Source organism: Phyllostomus hastatus, unplaced genomic scaffold (genome assembly GCF_019186645.2).
Source record: "Phyllostomus hastatus isolate PE091 unplaced genomic scaffold, TTU_PhHast_1.1 phas_contig_948, whole genome shotgun sequence".
NCBI lineage: Eukaryota > Metazoa > Chordata > Mammalia > Chiroptera > Phyllostomidae > Phyllostomus > Phyllostomus hastatus.
Window position 1 is genome coordinate 6,480,677 of NW_025333993.1, and position 24,447 is coordinate 6,505,123.

The 24,447-nt window shown below is 54.5% G+C and overlaps 1 protein-coding gene across 6 annotated transcripts in view; it reads right to left on the bottom strand.

Moving 5' to 3' along the window:
- Positions 1 to 390: 390 nt before the first annotated feature.
- Positions 391 to 24,447, bottom strand: part of TTC3 (tetratricopeptide repeat domain 3) — a 110,527-nt gene continuing 86,470 nt past the window's right edge. For all 6 annotated transcript variants that reach the window (XM_045852415.1, XM_045852413.1, XM_045852416.1 and 3 more), the window contains 11 exons: positions 18,634 to 18,773; positions 15,827 to 15,895; positions 14,769 to 14,865; positions 12,762 to 12,862; positions 10,210 to 10,300; positions 9,719 to 9,820; positions 6,275 to 6,636; positions 4,949 to 5,075; positions 4,660 to 4,761; positions 2,933 to 3,025; positions 391 to 1,868 (listed from right to left, as the gene is read on the bottom strand). In XM_045852415.1, coding sequence (XP_045708371.1) covers positions 1,770 to 1,868; positions 2,933 to 3,025; positions 4,660 to 4,761; positions 4,949 to 5,075; positions 6,275 to 6,636; positions 9,719 to 9,820; positions 10,210 to 10,300; positions 12,762 to 12,862; positions 14,769 to 14,865; positions 15,827 to 15,895; positions 18,634 to 18,773 — 1,383 coding nt within the window. In that variant the 3' untranslated portion in view covers positions 391 to 1,769. The remainder of the gene's footprint in view (positions 1,869 to 2,932; positions 3,026 to 4,659; positions 4,762 to 4,948; positions 5,076 to 6,274; positions 6,637 to 9,718; positions 9,821 to 10,209; positions 10,301 to 12,761; positions 12,863 to 14,768; positions 14,866 to 15,826; positions 15,896 to 18,633; positions 18,774 to 24,447) is intronic.

Sequence of the window (24,447 nt, forward strand, 5' to 3'; positions counted from 1 at the left end):
AGGAGGTCCTCAAAGTGGGAACCCTCGCTGATCGCCCCCAGTTGTCCACGAATCCACAAGTGCCTCAAAAAAAAACCCAGAGGAATGTAATTTAATGAATTTCAGCATTACTGTATATATTCCTATGAAAAACCTGTTCCTTTTGCCTAAAGCAGTCAACTATCTGTGTGTGGAAGTTTCCCATTCATAAACGGAAAGGACCGATCTTGGGGACTTGGGGACACAGAGGAAGGCTCCGACCCAGACTCCGCAATGTCCTGACACCCAAGGTGAGACTCCCCAGACTGCAGTCACTTTTAAAAACGTGAGCACAACACAGGTGTCGTGGATTTCCAGGGGGAAGCCTTTTCAACGTGATTTCAGAAAGAACGGACAAGCACACCAGCGGACTGATGTCATTTAAAAATACTCTTTATTTTGACACGCACAGGACACATGTAAGGCATGTTCACAGGCCTGGAGTTATGTATGACACACGTTCCCGCGCACCCCAGCTGCTCTGAGTTCCCCCTGCACCCGCTGCTGCGAGCTGGTCCCTGCGGCTCTTGACCCTTCAGTTCTCCGTCACTGGGAACGTGTGGATGATGCTTAGGGACCCTCGCGGAGAGTTGCTGCAAAGCGGGGACTAAGTGGCTACGGACTAGGTCACCAGGACACCAAAACCCACAGGAACAAGGCAGAGGGGGGCAGCAAGATCGGCTCCCAAACGTGGGGCTGGCTGGGAGCACCCAGGGGCACAAAGAACAACGGAGAACGTTTACTGATTCCTCCTGTTGGAGAGGAACGGAATGCGTCCAGAATTTGTGCTTCTGCACTCACCACTGCGTATAAGTCACGAGAGAGAACGATTTTTGCAAGTTTCTAGTGTCGTCAGAAGGCCACAGTACAAGTGCATGCGTCACTGCACACGAACGTGGAACACGGGGCGCGTGGGGCAGGGACTCGAGGGACTGCCGGTCACGTGACAGCCCGTTTCTGGTGGTGGTGATGGGGGGGGGCTGGTGGCGAGCACCCCTGTGGCGCCCGCTGCGAGCTACTGCTGCGCAGACACTGTTGTCTGGTCACAAAGGGGCACAGAGGCCACTCGGGAGGACAGCGAGGGAGTCAGGAAACGGGCTCCGAGCGTGGGGCTGGGGTACGAGGACAGGGCCTCGGTTTCCAGGGCGAAAAGTCTGGGCGGGTACAAGGAAGCGGCCTGGAATCAAGTTTCAAAGACCAGATTCTACCTTTACAAGACGACGGACAAATAAGCACTTTACACAAATCTACTTTTAGGAAATAAAACGGACGATCAGAATCACACAAGGTTGCACAGGAAGGGATTCGAATCTAGGTCTGATTCGGCCAATATTTGAACATCAACTACAAATGATTAAAATGTGGTTTGCGTAAGCCCATTTTTAAAATGCGGGATCTTTGAGGAAGAATGTTGGCGTAGTTTCGGGAACACCGACCGACTCTTGTGAAAACCGTTACCGGGCCCCCGGCAGGGCCCGCACCCCAGCGCGGCTGGGAGGCGCCGGGGCGTCCCGGAAGGAGCCCGCTGTCAGCCCCGCAGGAGGAGGCGGTTACACCAGTCCCAGTAGCACCTGGCTGTCACCGACGTGGCCGGTCAGAGTGCGGAAGTCACTGTCCACTACATGAGGATGTCCACCTGTGAGCGCTGTGACATGGGGCAGAGAGATGCTTGCCTTTGACACCAAAGGCTGTGCCGTGTCATTCTTCCCGGACGACCGTCGGCAGACCGCCCCGGGGGGAGCCGTGACCGCCTAGGACAGCAGGCGGTCCCCCCCAGCGGGTGCGGGCTGCTCTCCTGACGCGAGGCAGGCCGGGCAGGTGCCCTGGCCCCTCGCACTCTTCTGTAAGCACTGCAAGGAGGAAAGGGACAGTCAGCGCCTCTGGGGGCACGTGGGGCTCCTCAGCAGACACGGCGACCTTCACCTCCAAGGAGCGGGGCCTGGGGCGGCCCGACACTCAGGGACACGGCGCCTGCTCAGGCCCGGAGTGTGACCAAGCCACAGGGAAGGCTCCTGCCTCAACCCTGCCGCAGAACTCTGGGCCTCCAACCTAAACAGGGCGGGGGGGGGCCCTCTAGCCTCCCCCTCCCGTGACCCCTGCTCCCCGTCACGCCCTGACTTCTACAGTCTGGCATTTTCTTGGTCCTCGGACTCGCTCACCCAGCTCATCCCATCCACCTGACCTCAGTCGCCGCACACGCCCGCCAGTCTGCGTGTGCAGCCTGTCCACCCACGGTGGCCCCCGGGTGCTGGCCTGCTGCCCCTACAGAGCCGGGCGTGTGGGAGGTCCGAGGGCCCGGGCACGCCCCGCACACTGGGTGTGTGCGGGCAAGCCAGCCGCCGGGACACCCCCGGTGAGTGTGCTGCGTTCATCCCCGTTCTCCGGGACTCACGAGCCGACACGGCAGAGACCTGGTCTCTTCTAGCCCAGCATCGGGGTGCAGGACTAACGCCAGAACAGTGACCCCCGATCCCCAACCTGTCGGGGTCAGGTACCACGGACCAGTGAGGTGAGTGTCTCTGCTCCGCCACGCTGAGCTCACCTCGCGCACAGCACTGAATGGACCGGTGTCCTGTCCGGCTCCGTGTAAGAACCAACCCCCACCCCCCCCCCCCCCCCCCCCCCGTCGAGGGCCCAGTGCTCTCTGGAGGTCAGCCCCAGCCTCGCTGGTGGAGCTCACGGGGCCCAGCACGAGGTGGGGGCGAGGGCAGTGCCCAGCGCACAGCCCAGGGCCCAGGGGCCTGTCCCCTCCCAGGGCGCCGGCCCTCGGAAACAGAGACACTGACACTCCACAGCGGACTGGAGGGGAGGTGCTCTGAAGACAGGTCGGTGCCCGGGGAAAAAGCCCCCTTCGTTTTCAAAATGCTTCCCAGTCCGCCCGCGTGACGTGCAGACCCCCGCCGAGAACACTCACCCCTTTGTGGCACTTGTGCCCGCAGGTCAGCACACGCACGTTCTTGGGTTTGATCGCCTCGTGGCAAACTTCACAGTGATGAGCGCCCAGGGCCTGCGGAGACAGACGCCGCCGCGCAATGAGCTCAGCGCGCATGCTCCTCTGTACCGCTCAGAACCTCCCCACCGCGGCCTCCAGCCCCCGCCCACGGGAGTGGCCGATTACCCCCGTCGCAGCTAGCAGACTACAGAAACAACTTATTTTTAAATAGCATTCCTTAGGAAAAAGTATAAAAGTGCAAAAAGAAAAAGCATACTTTTAAAATTCTAATTTCCTCGGAGAAGAAATGTTTTATACGGTTAATAGATTTCCTGGTAAAATATACAAATGTTTATTTTAACCGCATCCCATACTCAACTACGGAACTAACCGAGTATCACAAATTAATCATTCATCTAATTCTCTAACGGCTGGGGACAGTCAGGGGACGGCGACCCATCCACACCACGGGCCACTGTGTGGCCGACCGAGATCTTAAGGAAGTCCGCGGCCCCTGGCGTGGGAAGCCGCTCACAGCAGCCCCCGAGTAAAAGCTAGGAAACGGCGTGCCTCCCACGACCATGCCAGTCACACTGCAAAAAGCCAAGAGACAGGGCACGTGGAGGTGCCCGGGAGGGAGTCTACAAGGATAGCACGGTAAATGGTGACTTCCGCTCAAAAGAGGTCTCTTTTCTCTGTTTCCCGATGTCTGTGCGAATGTGGATTATAGTGCGAATCAAAACGAAACCGTCCCATGGCCCCGGGGCCAGCGGACCTCCTGAGCGGGTCGGCGTGGGGTGCTGGGGCGGGCCGGCCGGCAGGGGGCGCCACACAGAGGCGGTTCCAGGTGAAGCAGAGCCCCAGGGCGACGCCCCAGGACACCTCGCCCAAGTTCTCCCTGCAGCTCACAGCGCCCACAGGGCACCGTTCGCTTGGGCCCTCCCTCACGCCCCTCTCCCCTCTGAGCACCCTGAGGGCAGGAAATGAGCCTTGCTCATCTGTGTCCTTAGCGGCTGGCGAGGTGGCCCTGAGCCAAAGCCCAGAGATTGTTGTGGGGCTGAGGTCGGGAGTTGCAGCCAGGAGTGGGGCTGTGGCCGGGGGGGGGGCTGCGGCTGGGGGCGGGAGCTATGGGCGGGGGCGGGGCTGTGGCCGGGGGCGGGGCTGCGGCGGGGGCAAGGCTGCAGCTGGGTGGGGCTGCGGCGGGGTCTGGGGCGTGAAGACCTGGGCTGCTGCCAGGGTTCGCAGTCAGCGGGCAGCAGCGTCATCCTGACGACAACTGAACAGCAGATGGGGTCCCAGCTCAGTGCTTTGAAGGGACCGAACTGAGTCCCTTGTGTGATTCCAAAGCCCCTGGTCTCACAGAAGCAAGTTACCCCAAAATCACTCCTTCCCAACCACTCAAAACACCCCACTTGACGTGACGGTGACGTGTGTAACTGCCTGCAGACTCAGCTCCTGCAGCGTGTCGGGGGGAGCCCTCTCTGTCACACGCCAGGGGCTTCTCTCCGAGGGGCCCCAAGGCACCTGGGGAAGCAGAGACAACGACCCCGCTGTTCACCGAGTGCTCTAAGGGGACAGTGAATTCGGCCTAAAAATGAGCAGAATGGAGCTAAATCACGGAGTTCCTCCTGTTCTTAAAAACACACAGAACAGCCCCTGACTCCCCAGTCACACACACACACACACACACACACACACACGACACTCACGGGGACGCCTTCTGTCCTCTGTCCCTGCGCTCCGGGCGGTGGTCCCGTCACAGAATCGGCAGAGCGGGGCTCCCCCGGCCTCCCGTCCTGTTCTGGACTCGGCTGCAGAGAGAAGGCGGGGGGAGGAAGAACGTTCAGCCATCCACAAGCTTGACCGTCCCATGTCTTTAGAAAATGGCTCTCCACAGTTTGGTGGCCGGCTGCTTCTCGTTCTTGGCGACCCTCCCGTTTCACAGCCCGGTGACGGCCAAGTGGGACACCCCGCCGCACCTGCAGGGGGCGCACTGACCTTGCGGTTCCTCGCCTCGTCCAGAATGTGCTTGGTCACTCTCTGGACAATGTCGTCCACGCTCAGCCCCGCGAGCGAGTTCTTGCTTTTGCTTCGCACTTTTTTAACAAAACCAGCGAGCTCGGTGCTGAAAGGGAAAGTGGGCAGAGACGACAGCGGAAAGTCAAAGTTCCCTACTGCGGAGAGGTGTTATGTGCAAAAAAAAAAGACATAGTATGTGCCAGTATCAACCCAATAACTAAAAGAAACATGATACATACACAAAAATTAATTTGCAGACAACAGTAGTAACCTGTATATAAAATAGCAGAATCACTCTTTCTACTAGTTACAAAAATTTCTATGTTGTTCCTAAGTTCTTACCCCAATAGAATTTCACATTTTATATGTGTGTGTATATACATGTGTGTATATACATATATATGTATACACTCACACACACCCCTCCAGTATATCCTCCGGGCCCATTTGGGACAGCAGACACCTGTCTCTGTACAGCCCTCCGTACCACACCACTAGCGGCCAGACACCACTGGTTCCGACTCGAAACCAGTAAAATCTCTCTCTAAGGGGAACCTCGTTTGCGGACTTCCTCCCTTAAAAACCCAACCCGCAGCGAGGTCTTCGCAGCGCGATCGGTTCGCGAGCTCCCGTGGATGTGGGCTTAGGGCACCAGAACCGTCCCGGGATGTGGAGCCCGCTCTCCCTAGCTGCAGCTGGACACAGGCCCTGCATCTCCCTGGAGACCAGGAGCACCTCTGCCCTCTCACCCCGCCCGGAGAGCAAGGCCAAGGTTGGGGAGCAGCCCCACTGACGTGCGGACTGAGAGCTCGGGCTGAGGGGTAACAGTGGCACCGCCCACACAAGGATTCCCTCTGTAACCTGCCCGCCCGCCCACCCGGTTCTCCACCCTCACACCCGGTCTTCTCGACCTCACTCCTGAAAAGCCAGAGGTGCTGCTGCCCTCTCGCACCCTGCACAAGGCAGGCGAGTTCCAGAATGACGCCAAACCAGCGTCTTGCAGTTCACTGCATGATTCTGTAACTAGTGCCGGAGCACGCCACTGACCGCATCCCTGTCTTAGGGAACGGTCGTAGGTTCTGATGAGAGTGTTCAGAGGTGTCAGGCTAGACGGGCACATTAAAAATGTGTTTGAAAATGCCCACCTTTGTTGCTTAGGAAAAGAAAATACAGCACTTCCCTTTCTGAATCAAACGACTAAGCAACCCTCTCTGCCTCGGCCCCTAGGTGGCTGTCAGCACACCTGGTCGGGACGCCCCAGGCCACTGGGCATCTGGGACGGGCCACCCCGCTCCACGCTCGCACCTGCTGTAGCCGGGGAACGCCACTGACAGGTGCTCGATGATGGTGTTGAACGGCTTCCTCGGGGAGTGGCTGCCCCGGGCGGCGCGCGCTGCGGGGGCAGGCAGCTTTGGGTCGGCCTCGGGCCCGGGCTTGGACTCGGCTGCCTGGACGGCGCCTGCGCCCGCCGGCGGCTGGGCGGCTCCCGGCTGACCGGAGGGCGAGGCTGGCTGGGGCGCAGAGGGAGCCCCCGCGGGGGGGTCACCGGCGGAGGCCACACTTGCGTCTTTGGGAACCGCCGCTCCGTCTCCGGCCCCGGGACTTGCAGACGTCGAGGGACCCGTGTCCTGGCCACCTGGAGTCTCCGGAGGCGACCCGAGTTCCATCTGTGGGGAGTCACCAGGGCAGCGCTCAGAGAAGCACCCACGGACAGGGACCCACAGCTGCGCGGGTGCTCAGGGGCACGGCAAACTTGAACACAGTTAATTACTAGTTTCTGTCACAAAAGAAATTACTGATCGCAACATGACGCTCTTCGAGGCTCCTTACTTTCTCGGTGAAATCTGGAACCTGCCCCTCACCTCGCCCGGCACCCACTTCCTTCCCAGCTCCCTTTGGTGGCTGTCGAATCCAGAGCTGTCCCAGCACTCCCAGAACGCCCTTGCCGAGGCCACCCACAGTCCCCATCACTAAGCCCCAGGGACACCTACACGTTGCTGGTCACATTTTCGTTCTGCGCACAGCTGGCCTCCGCCTCCCCGGCCTCCCCTTCTCAGCTCCCTGCAGGCCTGGCCGGGCCCCCAGTGTGGAAGCTCCTTAGGGTGCTATCATCCAGGGCCTGGATCTCTGCCACGGCCCCCACCCCCCAAACCCCAGGGACATTTCACAGTCTTTCATGCCTCAGTGACTGGGGGCTTGCTGCCGATAACACCCCCCTTTCAAAACCTCTTTTCCTGAGCCCCAACTCTGCATGCCCGAACTTCGTAGTGGGCAGACCCCCTTGGGCTGCTGCTGGGCTGCCCCACCTCAGTGTCTGCAACACCGGACCCCGCAGAGCGCCCTCCCCTCCAAGGGCACACCCTGGGCCCCCCTCTCACTGGCGGCACAGCGTCTCAACTGAGCCTTCCCTAGGGCCTGCTCTCTGCCCCATCCCACCCGCCCCCCCCCCCCCGGCCCATCCGGGGCCTGGTCCCCTGGAAACTCCTCCAGCCCGGCTCGCATCCTCACGCTGTGGTCATGCTGCTCACCACAAGGCACAAAGCTGATGCCATCCCCTTACTGAAAACCTCTGTCAGCTCCCTAGTGACCTGAGGACGAGTCCCAACCGCTGACCCTGGGTGTACTCAGTGATCTTCCTCACTCACTCTCTGTGTTCCCTTTTTCCCAGCCTCCAAATACGCGCGGTTCCTTCCAGTGGGGTCCGTCTGGCCCTGCAGACACCGTGCCATCCAACCCTCCTCACATCCCCCGCCCCCACCCCGCCTTCCCCCGGGCAATTCCTGTGCCAGGTCTCCAGCTCCCTGAGATGCCCAACGGGGCAGCTTCTGCTGAGGCCGAGGCCCAGGCCTCGGGCGGGGGCCAGCGCCCCCGGTTTATGCCACTGCAGCACGCCGCACGCCCGTGGAAACCCTGGGCGCACCCCCATTGGAACTGTGGGCTTACCGCCTGGTTCCCCAAACCCCATGCGCTCGGCGGGCACGGCCCACGTCCAGTCTCGTCACCACTCACGCCCGACGGTGAACGGGGAGAAACGACCAGAGGAAGTGAGTGTTCAGGGTGCTCGCTGTTCAAGCTCCCGGCACACCGAGAGTTCCCAGGAGTGTGGGTAGTACACTTCCTTTCAGTATTTATAAAACCCATAACCTAGGATTCAAGTGTAATAGTAAAATCTTCTACTAAGATCTATCATTCCCCTTACCCTCTGTATCTTCTGTAACAACTTGGAAAAACTGTGAATGGTAAGTGATCTTTAATTGACTTCTAAATAAAACTCGACTTCTTACTCATTTCAATGGAGAGAAAACTTTTCTGTGGAGAAAATACTTTGGACCTCAACAGAATATTTTACTCATATATTTCACGGTGGTTAAACTTTTTAACATTTTAACATTTTTTTTTTGCGGTTGAGTATGTAAGTTTCAATGCTTAACGTGCAACGTTCGGATAAGAAAAGGGCATTCAGGGTCAGCCTCCGGACTGCAGCAAACCTGTCACCTAAGCTAAGGTGACAGATGGAAGGACAGGTCATGAGATGGGGCGCATGAGGGCACCCCCGCCGGGCTTCGGGAGGGAGGAGGCAGAGAGTGAGGACGGACGGTGTGTGCCCCAGGCTGGGGGACCGCCGGCCCAGGCACCCCGCATCCACTCCTTCAGAACCAGAAGAGCTCAACGCTGTGCCAACCTATCTCAACTCGTAAATACGGTCCCTCTTTAAATGCTTTTCTTCTTTTTTATCCTCACCTGAGGACATGCTTATTGATTGTAGGGAGAGAAGGGAAGAAAAGGAGAAAGACAGAGAGAGAGAAACATTGACGTGAGAGAGAAAAACATCGACCGGCTGGCTGCCTCTCCTACGCATCAAGGTCAAGACTGAACCCACACCCCAGGCGTGTGCCCTCCCCAGGAACTGAGCCTACGACCCTCTGCTTTGTGGGACAAGGCCCAACCAACTGAGCACGCTGGCCGGGGCCCTTCTTTAATAAATTCCTATGATCCGATCTCCCTTAGAAGTAATTCCTTTCAATTTAGTATTTACTGGACATCTGCTGTCTCCAAACAATATATATACCAGAATAAAACAAAGTGATACCAGGTTAAGCCACATTTTAAAGTCCACAAAGTAAAATTAATGCTTTTCTTCACTATGTTGCATATTTTAAAACGAAAAAACAAACGAACACGGGGTGATGATCACTGTTACTCGGAAGATGCGGCACACCCCTCCAACCAGCAGTGAAACAGAACGTGCCAGACCCACGAAACCCCTGTATGTCTCACGTGTAGCGGTTCTGATTCCGTATTTAACGAGAAGACAAATCTCAGCTTCCAGATTGTGGTCTTGTGCCTCGAAGCACTGAGGAATAAACTGTATCTGAAGCAGAGGCACCTGCTACCCCTGGAGCATTTTCTCAAATGCAGGTGCACGCGCGTGCACACACACACACACACACACACACGCCCCAGCAGCCAGAAAAGAACGGGGGTTGTACCAGCACCGTGTTCACCCCGGTCCTCTCCTCAGACCCCGGTGTAGAAAGAATGTCTTCCACGTGTATAAGCATGCTTACTGTAACATTTAAAGGGTTAACCAGTGGCACCAACAGTAAGAACGCTAAGGCAAGCATTAACCCATCTCTCCCAGCCCTCCCATCCCAGTCCACACCCACGGACCATGCGGGACAGCGAAGAAGGAACCTGCGGCCCATCGTCCGTTTCCTTCCCTTCGGAAGACGACGACGACAGACTTACCGGGTTGTAGGGAGGGAACGAGAGCACCGTAATCTGCACTTGGGGAAGTTCGCAGAGCACGTAGCCCTCTTTAACTGCCCGGATGCGGTCATCAAACTGGGACTGTAGGCAGAAGGAAAGGCGTTCAGTTTCTCTAAAAAAATTCCAAGGGAAAAACCACAATCTGTTTCTCTGACTGTACATTAAAAACAGTCAGCCATTTTCCAAGAAACACAACGGAAACAAAAGGTATTAAAATGATTACTTCCTGTAGGGCAAGAACTCAGATTTAAGGCCTCATTCATGAGCACGGTCTACAGTCTACCATACATTACCGCTCTCATCTTTATTCATGAGGGCAGAGTCTAAGACAGTTAAGAAACTATCACTACTTTCATGAAAAATTCTTCTTAAAACTTAAACAAAAAACACACATCGCCTTTACCAGCTCAAAAAGGAATGATAACCATCACGTGGATTTTGACAGAGTTCCAGACTGCTTTATAACTTACCGCTGCACTCTCCATTTCTCTTTTTACATCAGAAATAAATGTTTCCCATGTCTGCATGTAAGGGTCCAGGTTAATATACACGGCAGCTTTCCTAAAAACGTAGAAAAACATGAATATGCTTAATATCTACTTTAAAATAGTTTTTAAAATTGAAAGCACTAGCCCTGGCTGGTGTGGCTCAGTGGACTGGGTGCCAGCCTGTGAACTAAAGGGTCACTGGTTCAATTCCCAGTCAGGGCACAGGCCTGGGCTGCAGGCCAGGTCAGGCCCCCAGTAGGGGGAGTGCAAGAGGCAACCACACACTGATGTTTCTCTCCCTCTCTTTCCACCTCCCTTCCCCTCTGTTTAAAATAAATAAATAAAATCTTTAAAACAAAAGTTTAAAAAATAAATTGAAAGCACTGAAGTACAAACGAAAGAAACCTTTAAACATGAAAGATACATTTCACACATTCACACACACAAAATAAACAACTATTTTTAAAGAACTGCTCATCTTAAAAACACCACTGGAGACACTTCAGGAAATTTTAATAACTGATCTAACCCCAACCCCAAACCTGGTGCGCAGAGAGCAAATATACTCCTGAATTTTAATTTCTTTCCCCAAATTTGAATATTTGGCCATACTTCATTTTGATATCAACGTTGTTGTTTTTTTAAAGATTTTATTTATTTGCTTTTAGAGAGGGAAGGGAGGGAGAAAGAGAGGGAGAGAAACATCAGTGTGTGGCTGCCTCTCGTGTGCCCCCTACTGGGGACCTGGCCCGCAACCCAGGCATGTGCCCTGACTGGGAATCGAACCAGTGACCCTTTGGTTCACAGGCCAGCACTCAATCCGCTGAGCCACACTGGTCTGGGCAGACATCCATGTTTAATATTAAAGGCTGTCTGTGAATTTTTTAAAAAAGCATCCTAGAACATTTAAAACTTTGCGAGAAACCCTAATTCCTACTTTACTGTACAATAAAGGGCAGGGCCCGAGGTCTACAACAGATCGATGCCCCAGCGCCTCCCACGCCTGGTCTGCTGGGCATTTCTGCTCCTTCGCGTCCCTGAGAGAGTCAGAAGCACCATCAGTCCGTGACTGCACCTGTCCTCACGGCGCACTTTAAGGAAAACCCGGAACATCCCTCGGATGCCTCTGTCTCTTCCTGTTCTCCGGTGGGACGGGCAGGGTTAGCGCAGACTCCTCAGGATGAGCTAGTACAGCATGAGGTTTGCTACGCAAGGGGACACTGTCGGATGGAACGAGGTTTTCCACACGCCCATGAGGCGCAGCCCTCACCACCACGCACAGGACATCTGCCGCAGCTGCGCAAGTCCTGCCACCTGAATCAGTGTACTAGTTCACCTTGAATCAGAAAGGTCTGCACATGTGAAAAAAAACTAAGTCCTAAAAATGAACAAATAGCCCTGGCTGGTGGGGCTCAGTGGATTGAGCACTGGCCTGCAAACCAAAGGATCGTCAGTTCGATTCCCAGTCAGGGCACTTGCCTGGATTGCAGGCCAGGTCCCCAGCAGAGGGCACTCCAGAGGCAACCACACACTGATGTTTCTCTCCCTTTCTTTCTCCCTCCCTTCCCCTCTCTCTAAAAAAATAAATGAAATCTTTTAAGGAAATGCAGAAATAATGAACTTGACATATTTTCCAGGACTCACAGACACTCTGGGTTAGCGTGGAGGGTTTGTGATCAAATCGAAAAGCACTAGGAAGGAGGAATCACCTGGGACTAAAAAGTCAAAACCTGTGTGCAGAACACAGTAGTAAAAACAACAACAACAACAGAGGAAAAGTAATCCCGTGTGTGAAAATCCACGCAGAAAAGCGCTAAGTGCTAGGCTGCAGGAGACCCTTCAGGGGTCTCAGGTGAACCTCATTCTAAAAACAAAGCGAAACAAACACAAACAGGTAAAAAGCGTGGAGAACTGAAAAAGGGTGCATCCCTGGACTGCCTGTGAAGTGTCACTCCCGCACTCTGCCCTCAGGATTAGTAGATGGCTGTGCTTAGGGAAGGCGATTTGGCCAAGTGTTCAAAAAGCCTTGAACAGTTTGATCTTCACTCCAGAAATTCACTGCGTGGAAATGACTGGTAACGTGCATAAAAATTTAGCTGCAAGGATGGCTGCCGCAGTGCAGCTTTAACACCACGTGCAACCATGCCACCGCGCACGCCAGGGGCGCTGGGCCCTCGGGACGCGTCTGTGTGCTGGAGTCCCACGCAAGCTTCTAACGTCAGGTTGGAGAGCGCTAATCACCGATGAGAAAGGAGGAAGTTCCCTATACTGAGTGGAAAAGATACAAATGTTCATTTTTGTAAAATAGTAATGAATTGACTCCCAAAATGTGAACTGCACCTCAATTCAGAATTACGGATAGTTTCTATCATTTTTGTTTTAACACTCTGATTTTTCTACAGCTGAACATGTATTCATTGTATAACTAATAAAAATAAAATGGCCCGGCCGACAATTTTTTTTCCTCAAATCGCCTGTCACGTTCACCGACTGAAGGACACACGGGGAGACACCCCCGCAGGGCCGCACAGTACCTGTCCAGGTTCTTCAGGGTGTTCAGGTACCGGTCTGCTTGGTATTCCAAGATCCACAGCTTGTGCAGTTCCGTCTCCTTCGAGTTTTCAAGCACAGACAGCTACAATGAGATTAGAATGTTTAAGTACTTTAAAACTGAAAAACAGAAACTTATTTATGTATTTTTATTTTTTTTAATTTTTAAAAAGATTTTATTTTTATTTTATTTTTAGAGAGGGAAGGGAGGGAGAAAGAGAGAGAGAGAGAAACATCAATGTGCGGTTGCTGGGGGCTGTGGCCTGCAACCCAGGCATGTGCCCTGACTGGGAATCGAACCTGCGACACTTTGGTTCTCAGTCCATGCTCGATCCACTGAGCTATGCCAGCCAGGGCTTATTTATGTATTTTTAAAAGATTTTTATTTATTTATTTTTGGAGAGAAGGGAAGGGAAGGAGAAAGAGAGAGAAACATCAGTGTGTGGCTGCGTCTTGCGCGTCCCCTACTGGAGACCTGGCCTGCAACCCAGGCGTGTGCCCTGACTGGGAATTGAACCAGGGACACTTTGGTTCGCAGGGCAGCACTCAATCTACTGAGCCACACTGGTCAGGGCCGAAACTATTTTGAAGTTTCTTCCTAAATAATACACAATAACGAAATCACCAGAACTTGATTATGTTGTCATTTCACTCAGGTGAACATGAATTGGAACCTTTGGATTTGAAACTAGAATAACAAAATAAGAGTAAAATGATATACTATATTTTGCTATGTATATTGCACACTTTTTGAGGGAAAAATAAGAATGCACCTTATACATGGATACAAGGATTACATAATCCTGTGTATATGTGCACAAAAACGCAGGTGCACATTACACACGGGCGTGCATTTACACACGGCAAAACACAGCCCCTTCAGTGATGCTTTTCTCAGATGTGAAACCCCACGCGGCTTATGCTTCAGCCCAGACCGAGGTTATCCGTGAGTACGTGCGCCCCCTGGTGGGCGTGGCCTGCGGTCCCACCCACCTGTCCTGTCCGCGGTGAGCAGAGGGCCAGGGCCTGCAGAACCACCCCAGGCTGCACCCCAGCGGCTCCAGAGGCCACACAGAAGCCGTTCTCGGCATGGGCACCCACGACTGTGCACTCGTGCCCGCCCCCGCCAAAGCTGAATGGCCATGTCTGTGTGACCCTCTGCAGGAAAAGCAGGACGGCCTGTTTCAGTCCAGGTGGCAGTGACCCTGACAGGACCCGCCGGCAGAGCTGCCTGCCCGGGGGTGGGAAGTGAGCACCGACCGAGCTCCGGGACGCAGACGCAGGTGCGGGACCCACACACTGCAGGTGCTTCGCTGTTCCTTTCCCTTCCGTCGAAACAGCTGCCCAGTCAGCACTTACCTGAGACTTCTTCTGTTTGCAGACTGCACGAGCTAAGCCTTTCTTGTTTCCCCAGAATAACCACAGACATATATACCAATAAATGACATTTACTTAATCAGACAAGTGACTAGCAGTTCTGGGAACTAAACGATACGTAGCCAGGGGCCGTTATCTTGATTTCTGTCTCCCTTTCTCACGCGGTACACTGACATTGCCGCGTGCTCTCCTGGGGGGAGGAGAAAGTAAGTGTGTTCGGAATAAGTGGATGTTTTCCAGGTCCCTTCTCCAGGATCGGCAAATGTGTTTTACGGTCAGCCACTTCATGGTGCAGCCCTTCTTCATTAAATATAACGCAGCCATCCACTCCAAGTGGGGAGCGTCAAGAAATGACTGAATTCTAATGGTAAGGAAGGAGGGCAGGTTGCCAAACCCGGTGTGCACCGAGCACAGCCACGTCACACGACGTGAGCAGCAGGGCCAACAATGGGAGAGCTACAGGCGGGGAGGAGCGCCTGTTCCGGGGGGCGGCGGCGCGGGTGACACGCTCGCTCTCCGGCAGTGTCACTGTGCCTCACACGTGACCAAACGCACGGAGAGCAGCGACCTCCGGCCACACCCGTCTGTCGGTCACTCCGGTGACCTGGGCTCACCTCGGCCGTCACCGATCTCCGCAGCATCTTCTCGTAATACTTCTTCCCGACCCTCACGTTCTCTTCCAGTTTCATCTTCTCCTTCATATATTCCTCACTGCGGAGAGGAAAGAGGAAGCACTTCTTGAGGAAAGTTTCACCCGTGAGGTTACAAAGGCCACAGGCGGGTTCGCTCTGAAATCACGCCACAAGAAGACGCAACGTCTTCCAGGGCAACTTCTCGCCAAACCCTGCGCTACGCACCGCAGACGCACAGGTGCCGTCTGGGCGTTCCCGGTGGCCAAGGGAAGGCGGGGATGGAAGGCAAGGGCCTGGAGGGAGTGTGGAGACCAGGCTCCCCCTTCTCACCGGCAGGCGTGGGGATTAGCCTCCCAGGTGAATACACTCTACGGAACACCCCTCACCCTCCGAGTCAGAAGTGCTACCTCGACACATATCATAAGGATATGTATGACCCAGAGGAAAAAAACGATCTATACGAAGTTGTTCGTGGCCATCTGTGTACGACATAAAGCTATAAAAGAGGCGGCCACGGGCCGTAATGTGGATGGAAATGTGTGTATGGAACAATCTGAGAAAAGCACAGCGCGGCGGCTCACCGCTGAACAGACCGGCTACCAGAGTGTGAGAACACTGGTTCCGTTAACAGAGGTTCCAGGGAAAACCTTTTATAGGTTCGTAACAAAAACTCTTCAACGAACCTATAATCACAGAGCAACAAACTACCATAATAAAGTTGAGGCTGACGTTTCATGTTAACACAAAAGTTTTTTGAAACACGTGTAGTTTCAAATCAATTCGAGGGAAAAGGCGTAATCAACAATAAATTCAGAATTTTTTCATACTGACACTAGGAAGTAAAAGTAGAAACATCGTGACATAAGAATATTTAAAGAATAAACCTGTTTAATGTGAAAGAATAAAACAGAAAGGAAAGGAGAGAGACACACAATCGTTTGAAACACAGACAAGTAACAATGCATTTAGAGATGCGGTGTGCCTGGGCCTCGGGTAGCAGAAGTCTAGTGAGACAGAAAAAACAGTCTAAGTCAGCTTGCCTGAGTTCGGAGGGCTGATGCAGAAGGAATTCCAGCTCCTTGTCGTTTCCATCCCTCTTCTGAGCGTACCTAGGGAAGCATGACCACCAAATGTTAATTTTCCAAGATTTAAACAAAACACCCCGATCCCAGGGTAAATTCTACCCACATCCATGCAAAAATTCTCGGGTTCTTTACAAGTTTTTGCATTCCGTGTCATTTCTAATCTCTTCTAAATTAAACAGGCACAGAACTTGGGTTACTTTCTTTTTGGAAAGTCTTCCTTACACACGAGGGCAGCTCACCGACTGCAGCCATCGCATTTGATCACCAAGTCACCCGCCTGGCGCGTGGGCCACCCTGTCTCAGCCCACCTTCCAGGGGCACCTCCGGGTGGGTCGACACGAGACAGGGAGGCACACAGGATGACCAGTGGTTGTCATTCAAAGTGCACATAGCCTCTGCTCTTTAAAATGGAACTTAAAGCCCAACACACATGCACCCCCACACACATATGCACACACACGCTCATGTGGGCAGTCTGATGACCCTTTGACAACAAGGTGCATCACCCCAACCGCAGCGCCCCGCCCCGCCCAGAGTCAGGCCCGCCCCTCCCCCACGCCTCCTCCACGCCTCCCAGTCTCCGCCACCTGCTCAGCGCCCGGCGCCGCCACCACCACCACCACCGAGAACCAGTTCAAATGCCGTCTCCCTCCTCTTGAAAGCTCCTTCCTCTACGGCAGGGGTGTCACACTCATTTTCACCGGGGGCCACATCAGCCTCATGGTGGCTTTCAGAGGGCCGAGTGTCATTTTAGGACTGATGGAATTTTAGTGTAATGTGACTGCTCCTTAACAGTTAAGTGGGGGCTCGGGGCTGCCGCCAGGCAGAAACAAGGTGGCGGGCCGGACAGAACAAGGTGGCGGGCGGAGGGCCGGGTCAGCCCGCGGGCCGGGTGTGGGCCGCCTCTGCCCTAAGTGCGTGGTCCTGTGTAGCTCCTTCTGGGAGCCTCTGCCGCCCCCTCCCACTGTGGTCACTAGTTGTCCTGCTGCCCCAACCGGGAGCCCCTGGCGTCGCACCCACTTTTATAAGAAGCAGGATCTAAGATGTAGAAAAATCAAATCATTCCTCATGTCCTTGGAGCTGCTCTCCCAGGGGATCTAAACACTTTTAAGATTTCACTTTAGAACCCAGACGTACAGCATGTATTTGGAAAGCGTAGAAAGCACAGAGAAGCCTACGGCTTATCTTCGGTTGTGACAGGAAAAGGCAAAGAAACACAGGGGTGAACAAAAACAGGCTTACGGTTGTCTGTGTGGAGAAAATACAGCAAACAGATAACAACAGAAGAATAAACTCTGTTTCATGGACTCACAACTGTAAACCGACTTTTGCCCACCCAGTACATTAATAAAATCAAAAAAATTTTTTTTAAATTTATACCTCAGCAGAAATGGTTACCTTTTATGCTAGCAGGGAAAAAACATTTTCTTCTCACCCACAGAGTCATTTATTTTGTCTAGTTTGAGAGTATGGCTCCATGGAGCACATGAAAACACACATCAGACACAGCGACACCTGAGTCTCTAGGGAACGAGGAAGACCAGACCTGCTTGCACACCAGGAGGCGGAGAGCCCCGGGGCCGTGTCGCTCCCGTGAACGTGTCCTAGCGGAAGGACGGAGCATGCCCAAAACAGCAGGACAGAGGCAGTGCCCCTGTTTCACTGTTCTTTTTGCCTAGAAGCCGCCCAACTCGGGTGCTGGCAAGACTCATGATAAGAGTCGTCTCAGGACGCACTGAGGCAAAGGGACAGAGTGTGAACCGCCCCGGTGCAGTGGTGTGGCCCTGGCGCCCCTGCTCCTCAATCCGAGGGGGCCTGCCCCCGTACCCCTGGCCCCCACCTGAGGCTGCTGGGGGAAGCAAGGCTCTGACAGCTCTGGGCCCAGACCTTCCAGGGCCTGGTGGCTGCCGCTCCGGCAACGCTGGGGCCCCGAGCCTCCCCATAAGAAGTCCGGCTGCCGTGCTGCAGACCGGATGGAGAGACCACGTAGGTACAAGTCCCAGGGAGAGGGCACGGAGAGGGACAAGCTCTGAAACCACACGGAGAGGAAGAGAACAAGACCCCGCAGCAGCCCGCCCCGGCCAGCCCCAGGTCCCGGCGGCCCGATGAGCGGGAGTGGCCTAGCCGCCCGGGGGCAAGGTCATGGTCAGATAAAACGGCTTTGAGTCCAGCACCTGAGTTTTAGGGGTCTTGTCGCACAGCGGTAGGTCACAACTAAGCTGAGCGAATCGCTTGACTTATTGCTGTTTAAGGGGGAGGGGAGGGTCAGAATCAATCCCAGAGACCTTCAAACCAGCGTGGCCCACCCCAGCAACTGCAGTAGTGTCCGCATGTATTTCCAAACCCTTCCCACCACAGGGCCGAAGTTAACGGTTGAAGGATTCCGGACGAAAGCAACCATCCATAAAACCATCATCACACAATCTTAGTGCTGAGAAGAAGCTCAAGATCCAGACTAGCCCCCTCGTTTCGCAGATGAGGAGAAAGGCCAAGCGTCACGTTCGCAGCAGAGGTGGGGGTCGGACGGGAAGGAAGCACCTCTTTGTTAATTCGGTCCCACCTCACTCATCTGCAAACCTGGCAGGTCTGGGAGACGCTTCACGTGACAGAATTCCCCAGCAGACATTCTTCAAAATGCAGTGAAACAGCATCTAAAACTTTCACTTGACAGAGGTTGAAGCTGAACACCGAAAATGTTACAACCACCAAACCGCCCCCCCACCCCAGCAAGAGAAGCCACGCTCCTCTCCGGTGTCACTTACATTTCAATGGCGTGTGAAATCTTTTTCGTTTTCTTCTTCAGCATTTTCACCCTTTCTTGCATCTCCTGTTTCTCCTTTTGCCATTCCTTAATCTCCTTTTCCAGGTCTTCGAGGAACCAGTCTAATTCCGTCTGTGAGATCTAAAAACATTGTAGAAAGCACGTAAACGAACTGGAAGCTGTACTGGAAAAACCGAAGGAGCTCTCTGCCTGGGGAGCCCCGTTGGGCAGAGAGGCGTCCGGACGCACCAAGGCTGCGGGCTTGAGCCCTAGTGGGACAGACACAAAAACCAACCACTGGACGCATAAATGAGTGGAACAGAAATCGGTGTTTCTCTCTCCCCCCTGCATCTGCATCTCTCTCTCTAAAATCAATTAAAATTTTAAAAGTTAATTAAGAAAAAACCCAAACAAAAAAAAACAAGACACAGGAGGCCGACAGGTCGGAAGCGTGGTGGTGTCCCTGCCTACCCACCGACTCCGGTTCTGCAGGGCAGGCCACAGCCAGCCGTGCTGCCGGGCTGAGGCTGGGACACCATGCCACCCAGCATGCGGCCTTGGCCCCCGCCTCCCCTCCCTGCACCAGGCAGGAGGGGAGGCCACCAGGTAAGCAGACCAAGAGTACATAAGGGCACGGCAGGATGTCCGGTGCTTGGCAAGGACTTCTCAAAACCCATGATATCGGACCTTGGTCTCCAGAGGTGAGCCCACCACCCCCAGAACGGACTGGAGCAGCGGGAAGGGCCAGGCAGGGGGACAGCAGTAAGTTGTCTGGACAAAGGCAGGGGGTGTGACCTGGCCGGAGCACGAGGTGGACCTACGGGAGGCAGAGCAGGGAGACCAGGCACCCGAGGCGCCCTGAGCCCGAGTCACAGAGGGCCTCGTCAGGCGCGGGAAGGAGCGCGGCTCCGCCCTGCGGAGAGCAGGTGGGAGCGGACGAAGGCTCTCGGGCAGGGCAGTGAGATGACAGGTGCCCGTTTTGGGAGGTGACTCTGAAGGGCGACACAGAGACGGGTGAGGGGTAGGTACAAGGGTCGACGAACGTGTCAGACGGGGCCACTGGCCTCCGCATGTTCTTGACCGTGACTCACAGTAACAAATACATTTTAACGCTGACCCATAGCACGTGTGCGCACACATCCACAATACTAAAAAAAACCTCCCTTTTCTGAGATTTCTAATATTTCTACTTTACTCCACTGCACTGTTAAAACCAATTCCAGTCACCAACACGAAACTGACTCCACAGCCCATCAGGCGTTATACGCCTTGACATTAAAACCTCCAGATGGGAGGAGGGGAAAACCTCTTCAAGCCTCACTGGCGACAGCCCGGGTGAGAGACAGTAACGATGGCGGTGGTAGCAGCGGGAGTGACACAGAGACACAAGGGCACCAAGGAGATGGGAATGGGTGAGCCCGCGAGTCCGAACGCACAGGAGGCGGAAAGCAGAAGGTCCTGGATCACATATGTGTCTCCCTCAGGATGAATGAGACCCATGAACAGAAAAGGAAAATACAAAAGGTGTGCTAGACTAGCAGGCACGGGAAAAAGGAAGATTAACCTAGATGTGGATGTTTAAATAAATCTGAGTGAACAATAAAATATATATATATATATATATATATATAAACTCAATAATTTTGACCCTGAAATTATTCTGATGGATGGAGTAGAAATTTACAAGCGTTCGACAAAGACTACAAAGCAATGGAATAAAAATACTGAATTCATATAGTCTTTCTTTTAAGTCATCACCCGAGGATATGTCCAGTGATTTCAGAGAGGGAGGAAGGGGGAGAGAGGGGGAGAGGAAAGGCGGGGAGAAAGACACAGACACAGAGAGAAACATCGAATGGCTGCCTGCCATAGGCGCCCCGCCTGGGAACTGAACCTGCAACCCGGGTATTCCCCTGACCTGGAATGAACCTTTTGGTGTAAGGGGCGGCGCTCCAACCAGCCGTGCCACCCTGCCAGGACTCAAACAGCTTTCACCACGACCACCTGGAAAGCATTTACTACACACGCAGATACTTCGAGCTCCCGGGCTGTTCCAGCGCAGACCGGCACGCCTCAGGTCCATTGTGTCTGGTTCCCCAAAACGGCTCTTCCCAACACGGGCAGCTCTCCCTCTGTCACTACACTACAACCCAGAAGTCGGTGCACATGTTTACTGGTTCCAACTGGGAGTGCATTTCCCCATAAAAAGCCTTGTTAGGAGCCCTGGCTGGCGTAGCTCAGTGGATTGAGCGCTGGCTGCGAACCAAAGTGTCGCAGGTTCGATTCCCAGTCAGGGTACATGCCTGGGTTGCAGGCCACAGCTCCCAGCAACCACACATTGATGTTTCTCTCTCTCTCTCTCCCCCGCTTCCCTCTCTAAAAATAAATAAATAAAATCTTAAAAAAAAAAAAGCCTTGTTAGAAACATTAGCAAAACGTCCAACACTTCTCTTTCAAGAAACTCATGGTTTCGGTGGCCAACCGATTGGAACGAGGTCTCGGGTATCACAGGGACCAGCTCCAGGCCGGGCGTCTGGCTGTGGAGGAACAGTCTCAGCAGGGCTTCTGGGAGCGGGGACCTGCGGTGTCAGGAAGCCAAGGAGGAGATTCAAGGACTTCCTCCGAGACACAGTTTTGAAAAGACTCGTGCCTGTCATCACCGGTCTCCGCCTTCCTGGCAGCACTCGCTGGCCAGGCCGGGCCAGGCCCGGAAGGACCCCTGAGTCCTTCTGCAGCGGGAGGGCTGACCTCAACGGCCCGAGACGCACAGGCCAACGACGGCCCGGCGACACGGGGTCTACTCCAGCACGGGGAAGGCTCCGCTCACACGGTCCTTGCTCCAGCTCGCCGAACCTGCACTCACTGAGTCAGTACAGTGACTGACGCGACCGCCCCACCTGCTCTACCCGCAAGACGCTCACTCCACCTGGGTCACCTCTGCCACTGTGACCTGGACCCACAGGCAACTTGGATGCAGAATATATTTTTAAAAACTCTTACAATTCAAAAGCTAATTCAGTTAATAAAGGGGCAAAGGACTGGAGCAGACATGTCCCTCAGAAGATGCACACACAGGCAGTCCGTACAGGACAGGATGCTCCACGCCATTAGCCTGCAGGGAAACGCGAGTCAGAGCCTCGGCAGAGTCAGAGCCTCGGCAGAACCACTGCCCACCCGCCGGGATGGCCGTCCTCGGAACAACGGGCACCGAGTGTCAGTGGGCCTGTGGGGGCACTGGAGCCCGGCCCGAGCTGGTGGCTGTGCAAGGTGCAGCAGCTGTTTTGGAAGAGTCTGTCCGTTTCTCAAACGGTTACATACGGAGCTAGCACTTGGCCCAGTGACCCCGCTCCTGGGGATGCGCCCACAGGAACGACCACACGTGTCCCCAGAAAACCTTGTGCTCAGATGCTCACAGCAGCACTCTCAGCGACAGTCAGAAAGTGGAGGGACTCCAACGTCCGTCAGCCGTCGAGTGGGTGAGTACAATGTGGTGCACTGCAGCCACACGGTGGAACACTAATCGGCAGTTAAAGGGAGTGAACGAGTGATTGATACCTGTCACACGGACAGATGGATGAGCCTTAAGTAAAACAAGGCACTCACAGAAGACCACAGAGTGCACTTACATGAGATGCCCACAGTCTGCAGGGTAAGTCAGTGGCTGCCCAGGGCTAGGGGGAGAGTGGAGAAGGGGCAGTGCCTGGCAGTGGGTATGAGAGCTCCCTTTGGGGTGGTGGAAGGCTCTAAACTGAAGACTGTGCTCACGGCTGTACATTTCTGGGCGTGTATTAAAAACAATGAACTACAAACCTTAAATGGGTGAACTGCAGGGTACGTGGACTGTTTAACAGAAGTGAATGGAAGGACAATCGCTGTGTAACACAGTCAGGTGCTTACTCCTACCACTGCTTCAGCGAGGGCCTCCACCCAAGCCCGAGGCCGCCAGCAGTGACTGCTTCCTCGAGAAAGTGACACCTGGGTGGACCCAGAGGGCGAGGAGAGAGCGGGCTTGGGAAGGAAGAGGGCCACCAGAGGCACAAGAGTCAGCGCTGGGGGAGGTTCGGGAGGGAGAAATCACAGAACAGATGTAACCTCAAGTCACTTGAAAGTAAAAGTTACACGTCAGTTAGCTCATAACCTCAGTAATCTAGACAGCCAAAAGCCAAGAGAAAGATCAATAAAAACCACAAAATCCGCCCTGAGCAGTGGAGCTCACGGTTGGCTGGATGTCATCCTGCAAACCGAAAGGTCACCAGTTCAATTCCCGGTCAGGGCACAGGCCTGGCCTGCAAGCTCGGCCTCGGTTGGGGCGCGTGCGGGAGGCTCCAGACGGAGGTTTCTCTCTCCCGCTGATGCTCTCTGCCTCTCTTCCTCTCTCCCTTCCCTTCCAAATAAAATCTCAAAAAAAAAAAAGAGCTCTCAGATTTCTTTTTATGTGTCTAAAAGAATTCTCCACAAGCTGACCATGAGCATAATCATGGTTGATAAAACATGGCCATGACTGAATCTCAACCTCCCTTGTGCAGACACCACCCTGAGAACTCGGGCGAGCCGCTGACGCTGGCGGCATGTTTCCCACGGGGAGTCTGGCAACCGAACAGGCCTGGGGTCTGGGGGACGGACACGGCTGTCTGAGAAAACGGACCAGCTGCACGCTCACGCACAACCACGTGGCACGGGACCCGGAGCCTCGGCCGAGGGAGAAAGCGCACCACTTGCCCAAGCCCCCGGTCAGAGCGGCAGCTCTCCCGGCCCTGCCCCGGGCCTGGTCTGTGACCCGCTCCACCCTTCTGGGCCAGCCGTACAGAGCGGCCTGGACAAACCGCACAGACGCAGGAGCCAGCCAGATCAGCTACTCACAGCTGGACCGGCGTCTGCCAGGAAGAGCCAACCTCACCCCCGAGACGCCCGCCTCTCGTGGTGGAGCCCCCGCACCTGCTGTCCCCAGCGTGCTGGCCGCAGGCGTGCCCACGTGGGCTCACTGGATGAGAACGCTCCTGAGCCAATATGAGGCTCAGAAAAAGACTTTGTTCCGTTAAGCCCTCCCACCCCCAACAAAACTCGTCTAAACTTGTGCTCCACGAGTCACTGAACTAGGCGGGGTTTCATTTTCATTCGTTTCTTCCTCTCCCCATCAGGGAGACCTCGCTCACCCAGGTAACTGGACAGGCAAGTTTCTGGCTCCTTCTAAATCCTCATCCTTCGAATCCTCCCCAGCCCTTCCCCGGACCCAAGAGTAAACCGGTCCTAAGGACTCTTGTCACGGTTCCCTTTCTGAACGGTCCCTTGTCTTCTAGGTACACTTGGACCTCAGCAAACGAGTTTCCTGAGGAGGGGCCCACTAAGCTAATTCTGTTCTATTCAATCACGTCACCCTGGCTGTGGGTCCGCACTTGGGCAACAAACCCGTCCTTCCGGAAGCGGACCGCTGCCCCTCCGTCAGCTCTGTGCGGAAGGCCTCAGCGTGGGAAAAGACACGCACCACGATTCCCCTCTCACCTGCAATCACGCACCCCCCTGCCCAGCTCCGTCTGGCGTCGCCACCCATCAGCATCCCTCCGGCTGCAGCCGCACCTACCTGGTGGGCGGTCTCGGTCAAGGGACTTCAGAGTCGACAGACTCACACCTGACACCCTGGGGGACCGTACAGCTCTGGTGTGAGGACGATGACGAGGGTGACGACAACAGTAAGGAGAGTGGCAGCCAGCACTTACACTTACACGGCTCTTTCCACGCACCAGGCGGTTTTAGGTCCTTTGCAAGGATTAATCCAATCCCACAAAATGAGAGCCATCCTCGCCCAGCTTTTCCAGAT